A 13,377-nucleotide genomic window follows, 5' to 3' on the forward strand; every position below is an offset into this window, starting at 1 on the left:
TGCGTGGGAACCCGCCCTGGGGACATGGGTGCTCCCCTTGACTCGGGCCGGCCGTGGCGAGGCCCCACATGAGCTGGCTTCCCTCTGTCCACTCGCCGCCCCGCTCCAGGGTGACTGGCCCAGGCCTGTCCTCGGGGGTCACACCCACCCTTCCACTGGCCTTGATCTCTGGCCAGGGTCTCTCGGGCTGGGGCCATGAGCCCAGCGAGCCTTCTCTGGACAGCCAGGGCGGCTTCCACCCCCGATGCTCCATCCAGGGAGGACTTCCCCTCCCATAACTCTCTCAGCCAGCCCAGAGGGTCTATCTGGGGTAGAGACCCCCAAGCCGCTTTCCTCCTGTCTTGGGCCTTCCCGCCCCTCTGGCAGGAGTCACAGGACCGGCAGTACCGCTGCACGGCTGTAAAGATTCCCGGCCAATAGAAGTGCTGGAGCAGCCTCAGCCGGGTGCTCCGGATCCCCCGGTGGCCCCCAACGGGGACATCGTGGGCCAAATACAGCAGCTTGAGGCGATACTTTCGGGGGACGACCAGCTGCCGCTGGACCCCCCATGCCCTCGCCTTCCTGGGGGGGAGCCACTCACGGAACAGGAGCCCCCGCTCCCGCAGGAATCTCTCCTGGCCACCTCTCCCCCGGGGCTGAGCTGCACGGAGGCCAGCCTGGTCCCTCAGCCTCTGCAAGGAGGGGTCTGCCTGCACCTCAGCCTGGAATTCAGCTGCTGAGGCAGGGATCGGGGCCTGTCCCCCACCTCTGCCTAGGTCCGGAGTCCCAGCCTGGCTGGACCCCGTGTCCACTGGGATGGGACCCTGAGGATGCTGCCAGGAGTCCTTCCCTGGACCCACGTTGTCAGCCCCCTGCTGGCTCTGGCTCCGGGTAGTGACTAGAGCCCTCTGGGATTCATGGGGCCACCCCTCTAGGTCGTTCCCCATCAGCACCTCGGTGGGCAAGTGCGGGTGCACCCCCACTTCCTTGAGGCCTTCCTTGGCCCCCCATTTCAGATGCACCCTGGCTACAGGCACCTTAAACGGGGACCCGTCTATGCCCTTCAGGGTCAGCTGGGTGTGGGGTAGTATCCGCTCCGGGGCCACTATGCCGGATTGGGCCAGAGTCACCTCCGCCCCCGTGTCCCAGAAGCCCGTCACCTTCCTACCATCCACCTCCAGGGGTATGAGGCACTCGCTCCGCAGGGGCCGTCCTGCCCCCACCCGGTACACGGAGAAATCCGCCTCCTGAGAATCAGACCTCCCAGGGGAGGTGCACTGAGCATCCTTCCCCTCTCTCTGAGCTGAGGTTTGCCTGCCAGCCCCTGCCTCTGGGGCAGCCTGCCCTTCCTCCCGCCCCAGCCAGTTAACCCTGGAAAGTCCCCGGTCCTGGGACCTGGTGCACTGAGCCCTCTTGTGGCCTTTTTGCCCACAGCGATGGCAAGTTAGGCTTTGGGCTGTCTCTGTCCAGGCCCTGGCTGGTTCTCTGGGGCGCAGACGACCTGTTCCTTGGTCTCGCCCCGTAGTTGACTCCCTCCGTCGCTCAGCCGAGATCCGGTCTCTGCGCGGTTCCCTCTCTCTCCGGGACTCCCGTTCACACCCGGACCGGCTCTCCGTGAACTCATCCGCCAGTCTCCCGGCCTCCTGGGGGTTCTCTGGTCTCCGGTCCTTGAGCCACAGCCTCAGTTTGGGTGGGCACACTTCATAGAACTGCTCCATCATGACCAGCTTGAGCAGCTCCTCTGCGGTCTGGGCTCCGACTCCAGACACCCACTTGCGGCAGTATTGCGCCAGGCGGGAGGCCAGATCCACATAGGTCTCCCGTGGCCCTTTCTGTACCCCCCGGAACTTCTTCCTGTACATCTCGGGGGTCAGCCCGAACTTGTGCAGCAGGGCCTCCTTGACTCGGTTGTAATCCCCTGGCTGTAGGTCCTCCAGCTGACTGAGCACTCCGGCCGCCTCCTGGCTCAGTGTGGGGATGAGCTCCTGCAGCCAGTCAGCCGGGGGGACCCGTTGCAGTCCACAGGCCCTCTCAAAGGCACTGAGGAACCCGTCTATGTCACCCACGTCCTTCAGTTGGGCCACCACGAGCCTCTCCAAGCGTCTGGCAGTCCTGGGACCCTGGGGCCCATCCGCACTTGGCGCAGCCGGTGCCCCGCCGGTTCTCCGCTCTGCCATGGCCAGCTCATGCTGCCGCTGCCTCTCTCGATCTTGGCGCTCCTTCTCTCGATCTTGGCGCTCCTTCTCTCGATCTTGGCGCTCCTTCTCTCGATCTTGACGGTCCTTCTCTCGGTCCTCTACTTCCAATTCCCTGATCCGCAGCTGGATCTCCAGGCGCTGCAGCTCCGCTGGGCTGGCCCCTGCCCTAGATGGGCTACGGCTTGCAGGCCTCCCAGGAGACGCTGTCTCATCTCTCCGTTGGGTTCCAGCGCTCCTCCCCCTCTCTGAGCCTGACACACTCTCAGGGGGGGTCTGGCTGCTTCCTCTGGGGACAAGATCCTGGCCCTGTGGCTGGTCATTATCTTCCAGCTGGGCAATCAGCTGGGCCTTGGTTGCTTTCTGCACAGGCAAGCCCCTCTCTCTGCACAGCCCCACCAGCTCTGCCTTCAAGAGTCGGGCGTAGGCCATCTGCCCGCTGGGCCCCTCGGTGCAGACTCACCAGTCTAGTGCTGCAGCGCCCCACGATTCCCAGGAACCGCTTTGCTCTGTCCCCAGCACGCCTGGCTCCAGGGCTCTTGCTTCTACTGCGCCTTGTCGCTTGCCGCTGGAAGCTCCATCCACGGGGTGCAGTGCATCCCGCTCCTGACACCAGTGTGACGGCGCGTTGGGGGTTCCCCGTCTCCTGCACCCCGAAATGGCACAAACAGACTGCACCAGCCAGTGGAATTGAGGGTGGTTTATTGCTCCTCCAGCACAGCGCAGCACAGATGTAATCTGGTTACAGGAACTGGGCTAGGATGCCTCAGGCCCCCTTGAGATGGGGGAGACTGGGCCCCTAAAACTCCAGCTCCTCTCCCTAGGCTGTCTCCTCCATGCTCACAGACAGCCACCAACCAACTCACTCTTCCAGCCCTGCCCCCCAGCCAAGGCAGCATTCCACCTTCCTTTGTTCCTCTCCATGGGGGGTGTCTGGCCACTGGTTTGCATAGTGACTCATCCTGTTTGGCTGGGTCGTGGTACCCACGGCAGCCAGTGGGGGTTCCCCCAGAGCCAGCAGCATAGAAACCAGCCAGGTACCCCCACTACGTCACACTGCCATATTTGCTTCTCTTGCTACACATTGGAATGGTTTCTTTCTGTGCCTTCAATAAGGCTTCTTTAAAATACCGCCAGCTCTCCTGGGCTCTTTTCCCCTTCGTGTTATCATCTCAGGGGATTCTGCCCATCAGGTCTCTGAGGAAGTCGAAGTCTGCTTTTCTGAAGTCCAAGGTGTGTATTTTACTACTCTCTTTTCTTCCTTTGGTCAGGATCCTGAAATCTACCATCTCATGATCTCTGCTTCCCAGGTTGTCACCCACCCCTACTTCCCCTGTTAGTTCCTCCCTGTTTGTGAGCAGCAGGCCAAGCTGCACATGGCCCCTGACTGGACCCTTCAGCATTTATACCAAGAAGTTATCCCCAACTTTCTCCAAAAACTTCCTGGATTGTCTGTGTACTGCCATATTGGTCTGCTAACAGATGTCAGGGTGATTAAAGTCCCCCATGAAAACCAGGGCCTGTGATCTGGAAACTTCTCTCAGTTGTCCGAAGAAAGCCTCATCTACCTCATCCACCTGATTCGGCGCCCTGTAGCAGACACCAACCACAACATCACTGCTGTTGCTTACACCTCTAAACTTGACCCAAAGACTCTCAACAGGCTTTTCTCCTTCTATATACTGGCGATCTGAGCAATCATTGTGCTCTCTTACATACAATTCCTCCTCCTTTTCTCCCCTGCCTGTTCTTCCTGAACAATTTATACTCTTCCATGCCAGTGCTCCAGTCCTGCGAGTCATCCCATCAAGTCTCTGTTATCCCAATCAAATCGTAATTCTTGGACTGGGTCAGGGCCTCCAATTCTTCCTGTTTGTTACCCAGGCTTCTCGCATTGGTGTACAAACACCTTAGATAACCAGTTGATTGCCCTACTCTCTCTGTTTGAATCATGGGTCCTCCGTTGTTGCTCGTTCCTCTTTGCATTTCTTCCCGGTATACGACTTCCCCACTCCCCTCAGGGTTTTGGTCACCATCCCCCAACGAACCTAGTTTAAAGCCTTCCTCACTAGGTTTGCAAGCCTGCTCTTGAGGATGCTCCTTCCTCTCTTTGTTAGGTTGTTCCCATCTCTTCCTAACAATCCTTGTATGGCAATTCTGAAGGTCTCACAAAAGATTACAATAAACAACAAATACTAAAAAATTTAACACCCCATTGTAATGAATTTTACTTTAAAGCATGTTTAATATATACCTGAAAAGATACAGAAGTAAGGTTATGACTCCTGACATGGACTTTGAAACATTCACAGAATTTACTCTAAAACTGAAATCATTTAAAGTTCTGTTCCAAATGAATGTCATCCCTTTGATTAACAGCCTATAGAGGTTCCACAAGATTACTGCTGCTGATGCCACACCATCTCTAAGGGTATGTCTACACTACAAAGTTAATTCGAATTAACAGACGTTAGTTCGAATTAACTTCAATAGGCGCTACACATACAAACCGCTAGTTCGAACTTAATTCGAACTAGTGGAGCGCTTAATTCGAACTAGGTAAACCTCATTCTATGAGGACTAACGCCTAGTTCGAATTAAGTAGTTCGAATTAAGGGCTGTGTAGCCACTTAATTTGAACTAGTGGGAGGCTAGCCCTCCCCAGCTTGCCCTGGTGGCCACTCTGGGCACCACCAGGGAAACTTGTCTGCCCCCCTCCCGGCCCCAGAGCCCTTAAAGGGGCACGGGCTGGCTATGGTGCCCGTGCCAGGTGCAAGCCTGCCAGCACCCAGCGAGCAGACCCTGCACCTGGCATGGCACGAGCCAGCCACCCGCTGCCACCCGCTGCCACCCAGCCCTCTGCCTCTTCCCGGAACCAGGCTGTTGGCTCCCAGGAGCCTGCCCAGGGCCGCAAGAGGCGGGCGCCAGCTTGGTTTAGTGCGGACATCGTGAACCTCATCGAGGTTTGGGGGGAAGCATCCAACGTCCATGCCCTCCACACTAGGCACAGGAAAGCGGCCGTCTAGGGCAGGATAGCTGCCAGCCTGGCCACCCAGGAGCAGGTTTGCATGAAAATCAAGGTGGTCGAGTGAGACCCACAACTCTGAGCCCTGAGCTTAGAACATAAAAACATAAGAATGGGGTGGCTCTGCGGGCTCCTCAGGGTGGAAACTCTCCTGCAGTCCCCCGATTGATCCCCCCCCCAGATGGCAGCCTGCGGCAAGTGCAGCCGGGCTGATGGCTGAGGGTATGTCTACACTACCCCCCTAGTTCGTACTAGGGGTGGTAATGTAGTCATACGGAGTTGCAAATGAAGCCTGGGATTTGAATTTCCCAGGCTTCATTTGCATAAAGCCGGCCAGTGCCATTTTAAATGCCAGCTAGGTCGGACCCCGTGCCACGCGGCTACACGCGGCATGGACTAGCTAGTTCGGATTAGGCTTCCTATCCGAACTAGCTGTACGCCTCGTGGAAGCCTAATCCGAACTAGCTAGTCCGTGCCGCGTGTAGCCACGCGGCACGGGGTCCGACCTAGCCGGCATTTAAAAATGGCGCCAGCCGGCTTTATGCAAATGAAGCCCGGGAAATTCAAATCCCGGGCTTCATTTGCAACTCAGTATGACTACATTACCCCCCCTAGTTCGAACTAGGGGGGTAGTGTAGACATACCCTGAGTGCTGTGATGTGCCGAGTGTGGACACTCACAGCACTCCAAGCCAGGACTGCTTTGCTGTCCCTCATCGAGGTAGACAAGCAAGCGAGGAACCCTGAGAACTGTCTGTCCGGGGTGGGGGTTTGGTCCCTTTAAGCACAGCCCTCGGCTAGCCTGAGGCAGCAGGCTCCACGCTCTAAGTCCTAACCTGATGCCCTGCTGGCACTGCTTCCAGCCATCCTTAACTTTGGTTCAGGATTCACTCAATGTGGACATGCTTATTTGAATTAGCAAAATGCTAATTTGAACTAGTTTTTAGGTCTAGATGCACTAGTTCGAATTAGCTTAGTTCGAATTAACTAATTCGAATTAAGTTAGTTCGAATTAGTGTTGTAGTGTAGACATACCCTAAGTGTATTTCCTAGAGCTTGATCTGAAATGGGTTCATAAATGTATTAATTTTTGTTTCAGAACTACTTTTCATGGGTTCCCGTGCCCTGAAGTTTCAAGACAAATCTGTAATGCCCAGTTTCCTCATGTCTAAATCGCATTACAAAGCTCCTATTCAGAAGGCAAAATCTGATTTTGTGGATGATCAGGTGGGTTCACTAGAAACAAAACTTGGACTAGTGACCAAAATATAATTCTGGGTTTTGGGGGATAGAAAAAAAGCTTGTATATAGGAAAGAATGTAATAATTCAAATAACAAAAAGCCCATCTCTCCCTCTCACTTCATCTGCCTCAGAAATACTTGGTTAATGTAGAATTATTTTACGTTCCACGCACCTATCACCACACATCATGTACCTTCTAGGAAGAGACATTCAATATTTTGGAAACTTTTCATGTAACTGAAAACAATTCTATGTGCAATAATAATCAAGTACAAAATCCTGTTTCTCCTCCATGCAGAAAAAGAAAGAAAGAAAGAAAGAAAGAAAGAAAGAAAGAAAGAAAGAAAGAAAGAAAGAAAGAAAGAAAGAAAGGCTTCAGCCTAGGTCTGATAATGTTGCACTCTGACATGTGTGGCTGATTTATGCAGAGTGCACAAGGAAAAGGGGTGATTGTCTGGCCTGCATCTGCTATATCTTAGAGCCAAACTAAGAGTGTTGTTGCCTGATTGATAAGGGAGTATTTATCTACCACACAATAATCAAAAGGGTTCTGCTTCCAAATTAGCTACAGCATGGAGGTTGTCACCAGAACGAGGGCTTTGAGGAGCACACGAAAAACAGTGCAATATGCTCTCTGACTAGCAATGTTATAAAATTGTTAGCAAAGCCAACAGGATCACAACCACTACAATATAGAAAAGGAGACTCAGCCAATATAAAATGACCCACACTTGCATACTCATCCTCAATTTTGGGGAACTCCAGAATAGGTGAAACTGTCTGTATACGGTCATCAGACCAACACATTCTAATATACCCCCCTGCCCAGAGTCTGTGTCTTAATTTTCCTATTCATTATACCACCACCCAGAATACCTTACAATATTTAATAAGGGTTTCAACATTCTTTCTTTGAATGAACTTCTACATAACAATATCGGGGTCCCTATCTTCACTAGATCAATTACTCATTTACATTATTCTCATTAACATTTATGTCAATTAGTTGCCATAGCATGACTGCTGTTAGTATATATAAGTTTCAGTTAAGCATCTAAACTTTCCCTGAAATTCCAAAAGCATGTGCAGTGCCTCACTTTGCTTTGTCCTATCATGTACCACTCTCATTTATTGTAACCCTTATCTTGTGACTTCAGGCCAATCTATTGGTTAAACACAATTTACTTAGTAACCACCATGTCATGACTGACTTATTTTTTCAAGCTAGAAACCTGTTGATCCTTATATTGCAGCTTTTTCCATTTTACTCATAAATGGCTTTTACATTGGCTTGTACATTGACAACGCAGGGTGAACTAAATAGATACGGTGGGATTTCTAGTCACTATGAACATATTGTGGATAGGTTGAGTTTAAAGACCATCGTGGAGTGGAGGATGATGAAAGGTGCTGTCTATGGAATTAATGTGGAAGATAATATGTGATCACTGTAGGAGGCCAGGTTTGAACAGATCAGATATTTTGCTTGCATAAGATGTTTTGGTTACCCCTGGTCAATGGATGTTTTCCCAAGACCTCGGATATGTAGAAATATTGGGGAAAAGCATATGGAGGTGTTGTATGGAGGGGTGATGGTAGCAATTGATCAAGACAGCTGTTGTCATGCCTCGGCAATATAGCTTTAATGAAGAGTGTATGTTCACCTATAGCTGCTGAACAGTCACAATGTCAGCTGGGTTTGAAGGAAAATGGGGCATAGCTGGTAAAAGACGTAGTCAAGTGGCTGAAGGACACTGAGTCAGGGAATGTTTCTCTTGCAAAACTGTAATGTATATGATACAAGGCTAAATAATAACATAGTTGGTTTCCACTAACTAATAGAATAACAACATGGTGATCTAGAGAACTGATTTCCAGACTCTGAGAGGCATACTGTTTTCCCATTATTTTCCATCTGAATCAGTTAGCTCAGCTAAAATAGCCTGTATTCAAGAGACCAAGTGAAATGCTTTCTGCTGCCTTGCTTAATCACTGCCCTTCTTAATCACATGGGATATGCTCAGCCAATCCAGGACACAGGAGAAATTCTATTTGTGATACCTTCCCAGCAACCACAGTTCAAACTCAGCTCCAACTTAAAAAGCGCTGGGGAACAGCTGTATCAAAATGTCTGTGGGTATCCCATCCCAGCAACACAATATTTCCCACAGACACTGAATCTGTACTCACTGTCATTGCAGGTGAGGTTAACCCAAGTTAGTGCATGAAGACACTGTGCTACGTGATTACCCAAAAGACAGACATTTTCAGGATTCCAGAGCCAATGCCTGTATAATATCATGACAAAGAATGAGGAGAGCTACCTCTCCCAGTGATCGGAGAATTAAGAAGAAACTCAATTAGCCAAATCTTGAAGACATCTTTGTGCCTTCAGGGTGGTTTCCCTTGGAGGGATGAATCTGGCTCTGTGCTTGTTTATTTCAAAGAGTCAGTTTAGCTTTAAATAAAGTACATGTCCTGGCAGGTTTTTAATTCATGGGGTGTATTTTTCTCTCTGTTGTTGGTCTTCCCTTAACAGGAAGGTCTCCTCCTTGTCATACAGGACTGGTCAGAATCCTGCCATTAACTTGCATAAAGTCATATTACTTTTGACAATACAGTGGGAATTTTTTCTACTCTAATATTGTTTAGAACGTCAAGCAATCTGACCATAATTAGGATGCCGTGCTCTCAGGTGTGCTGAAAGGACATCTCAGACTGCCAAATAGGATTCCAAGAAAAGAAAATGTTTTTATTTCAAAGATAAAAATATGTATGTCACATTTACTGTGCAGGCCCAGGCTTCTGTTGGAATTGCTTTGGGGATAGTAAATTAGAAAAACATGCCTGGAATTAAAGGTTGCTTAATCAGGCTGAAGCAGTTTCCCAAATCAAGTGTATCTCTCCCACTATGTTACATCAGATAACGTACCAAAGTCCAAACATACATTTAGTTCAAAAAGATGTTTAGTCCTTAAATGTAAAATGACCCTTGGTTTACACAGCTAGCCAGGTAATACATACGTTTCCAAAAGAAGGAACTTTCACCACAGCCTAATCCCTGATAGTACAATATTTGAAATTAAAAGTTTTGCATGTGCTTTTTACATGCCAGGATTCAAAATATAATTATACTGAAAACGTATTAGTAAAGGACCTTGAGTCTTGGCCCATGCCATGCTCCATTATTTGGATAATGTGATGGAAATAGAGCACATGAGGAGAAAATTCAGATAATTTCAAGCCATGTCATGTCAAACAGAAAAATAAAGGGAAAAGAAGTAGAAACGTGCACAAGAAATGAATCATCTGACTATTTTTAAATTGTTCATAGGCTTTGGAAGAGGTTTGGTCATGCGATAACACCGAATGAAATAAAATGGTAGCTGATAGCCCAAAGGATAGCCAAATGCTAATTTGTTGAAGAATCCTCATATTACTTAAGTCATTCTAACCACGGTATCAGCAAAATGAATGTTCAGAAATGTATTGTATATTTATACATTTTAAAGTTGAAAAATCACACTGAACTTCATAGGGAATGAGAGTAGGCAGCTTGGGATTCAGAGGATACAAGGAAGTTAACGTGGGTGGGAAAACATATGTGGCTGCCTGGATGAGGAAGTGGTACACCACAGTTACTTCATAAGTGCAAGGTCTTTATAAACTAAGTCTTTTAGGGATTGTTTTAAATAGAGAATGATACACAATCCCTGACAAGGCTGCCTTATTGTTTCAGAAGGATTGCTGCCTTCTCAGAACATTAGACTGCTGCTTGTACTTTTTCCAAAACTGTCTTTTTTTAACCTTGGCCTCTTCATCCAAACAGTAGGCAGATGGGCTGCATAGCAAACTCTGCTTTGCCTAGTATGCAAGGAATGACTTATTGAATCTTACCTGACAATGGAAAACATATTCTGGTGTGGTTTTCTTAAACTTCATGTTCCAAACTAAGGCCACCCCATCTGGCTCATGTGGAGCATCTTCATTGTTGTTATAAGAAGCAACCATCAGTTCAGGGTACTATATATGAGAGAACACGCAGTAAGATTAGATTCTGTTTTGGGGATGGAGCAACTATGCAAAATCATAGGAGACAGAAGCCATCATTTCTCACCCTAGATGTGGTATCAAATATCTAGTTTTAATAATCATGCACACCACTCCAAACGTACTGTTTAGCTACACTTTGGTTTTATATTTTATTATTAAAATTCTTAAAGATTTGACTGTTTCTTCCTTATCGATGTCCTCTAGGATAACACAATGGTTACATTATTTACTGTAGGTAGTTCTCGAAAAAGTGTAACTTAAGAAAGACCTCAGATATTCAGACTTTGCTATGAAATAGGTCCCTTTCCTGAAATTTCTACTAACAGTGAAATCTGAAAGTTCAAATTGAATGCTTAAAACTTTTTGAGACTATGAAATCTTAGTCTCCATCAATTTTGATATCTAATATTGAAATAATAGGTCTTTTACTCTGAGGTCCACTTTCTTCAGCACAGTAGAGAGTTGTTTTTTCTTTCTTATTTCCCAATACGAAAAAGGTATCTACTACAGAAGATTCAAATAACAAATTAAAACCTTTTTCACAGAGGGTCCAATTCTGCAAGATATTGAGGTCCTCTTTGGAAGTGCAGAGTGCCATTAAACAGGTTTTGAGGACACTCCTTACAGTGCAGAATCAGGTCCATATTTTCTAGTACAGTACACTCAATTTCTAAGGAAACATCTATGGTGAATTAGACTTTCAGACTATAGTGATTCAAATATATTGTTTTCAAATATCATAAGCAAAACTAATTTAAGTACAGTGAGCCAACCATATTTCTGATGTAATTCCAGTAACATCAAGAATGAGAAAAAATAGGAAAACTATTTTATTGCAAAGAATCTAATCTAATCTTGCTAAAAAAAGGAAGCAAAGATAACGGCATATGGGTGAACGAGTACATCATTATGCAAATGCTTCTATATGTATTTCATAATTTTGTTTATGTATTTTATAATTTAATCTAATAAGTGACCATTCAAATTGACTGGGACACTTTTACAATCCTTAAATATCCAGGTACCAAATATCAAGATCAAAATAATGAATATTAATAATTTATTCACACAACATGTCATTTACCGTTTTCATCCCCCATGGACACACATACATATACTTCAGAAAGCTCTATCCCTCAACTCAAATGCCCAAGAGAAAAAAAGACGAGTTTTGTAACATATCTAGATTAAAAAATACAGGTTCTGGCAAACTAATGGACTCCAAAGACCAGGGTCCCTCATGGAGAATGCCTTGTCATCATGGCTCTTCAGTTTCAACCAAGAATGATTCAGTTCAAGTTGTTCTTCTGGTATCTGCAGCATTATATTGGAAGCACAGTGAGAGCTCTTATTTCTAAACCTCTACCACTGTACAGGTGAAATGCAGAACTGGAAGAAACAGCTCTTCAATACAGAGAGCTTCTATAAACATAAATGGCCAAATTAATCCCTGATGTAACTATCATGACTTCATGAATTTGGCCCCTTCTAGTTTGAAACCTACAGAGCAATTTTAAAAAAAATGATTTTAAACCCTTTTTTTTCAACCTCCCCCCATCCCTCAGTGTTAAGTTCCTTTGAGGGAAAGATATAATGAAAAACTACAGCAATACAGATTTCAGGGTCATATAAAAGCCCTAGTCTGTATCCATTTTTATGCAATAGTGTGTCTTATAGCTGATTTCTTTTCTGTCCCAGTTTTATCGTTCTTAAGTAGAATAGAGGCTAGATCCCAGACTTCTCTTCCCATGTGTGAGGGAATCCGTGGCTAACATAGGGCTGCAATAGCTACTCCCATGACATCTCCTTTCCCAACTCCAATGTATGGTGCATTCTGGGGAAAGGGAGATATGGCTGTATTGCATCTAGATTCTGGCATCCCCTGGCTGCTGGAGCAGCTATTATAGGCCATTGGCACCGGATACAAAGTACTGTATCCTTGAGACTGATTTGCTTTGCACCAGAAACCAGCCTAATCCTCCTAGGACTGGGAAAGAGGGAAAGCTGGCTTAGCTTTGTACCTAAGTAGCTGCTTCAGGCACAAATGTTGGTGCAGGGGCTAGTTCATTCTCTTATAGAACTCATCTGGAGGTTTTTAAGTAACGTAATAGTAGTCTGTCTGAACATAAACAAATGCAGACATGTAAGTCACCAGTGTGGATGCATTTTGCAGTCATAGTGTAGGCATCAGCTTGTAAATTTACCCCCAACTTTGGATATTTAGTCATTGGCATCCTATTGAATTAGATAACCATCATTAAGAGCAGGGGAGATGGAGCAATTTGTATAGTGGGGGTGCTGAGAGCCATTGAACCGTACCATAAACCCTGTATATAATGGAAACCATTTCAAGCCAGGGGGTGCTGAAGTACCTCCCACACCCCTACTTCCAGCACCTATGATTATGAGAAATTTTGATTTTAAGAAGTGACTGCTATTGAGAGAGGAGATGTAGCACTATGAAAATTGTCAGGCGGGCATCTCTCAGGGGTTAATGAAGGAAGTCCTGATGTCCAGATTCCCAATGAATGATGTCCAGGTGCTCTATCCTCCTTTCCAGAAGCCAAGGGTTAATCCCACAGACAGACCACACTTAGCAACAGGACAATGATTTTATCTGAAGGGAGCAAGCCCAGGGATGAAAACGCCACTCATAGGTCCTGTCTACGTTAAAGATAGCTTTGTAAAATGTCCACTCTTTGCCTGCCTTTGTGATGATCACATGAGAATCATGAAGGACCAGGCACTGTGTGTCTGAACTCTGTAGCTTTTCACTTGTTTTTGGCTTTAGATTAGCTGATATGACCTTGTTCTGAACCAAAGAATGATTTCTCTCTTTTTTTTTTACATGTAAGTTGAACCTATTTGGGTATTTGCCTAAAT

General features: G+C 46.9%; 1 protein-coding gene across 4 annotated transcripts in view; it reads right to left on the minus strand.

Annotated features, from left to right (window-relative positions):
- DYNC1I1 (dynein cytoplasmic 1 intermediate chain 1) overlaps positions 1 to 13,377 on the minus strand; it is a 288,063-nt gene that overhangs the window by 115,567 nt on the left and 159,119 nt on the right. For all 4 annotated transcript variants that reach the window (XM_006114494.3, XM_006114493.3, XM_075922334.1 and 1 more), the window contains one exon: positions 10,339 to 10,464. In XM_006114494.3, the coding sequence (XP_006114556.1) occupies positions 10,339 to 10,464 (126 nt within the window). The remainder of the gene's footprint in view (positions 1 to 10,338; positions 10,465 to 13,377) is intronic.

This window comes from Pelodiscus sinensis, chromosome 2, assembly GCF_049634645.1.
Source record: "Pelodiscus sinensis isolate JC-2024 chromosome 2, ASM4963464v1, whole genome shotgun sequence".
NCBI classification, from domain to species: Eukaryota; Metazoa; Chordata; order Testudines; family Trionychidae; genus Pelodiscus; species Pelodiscus sinensis.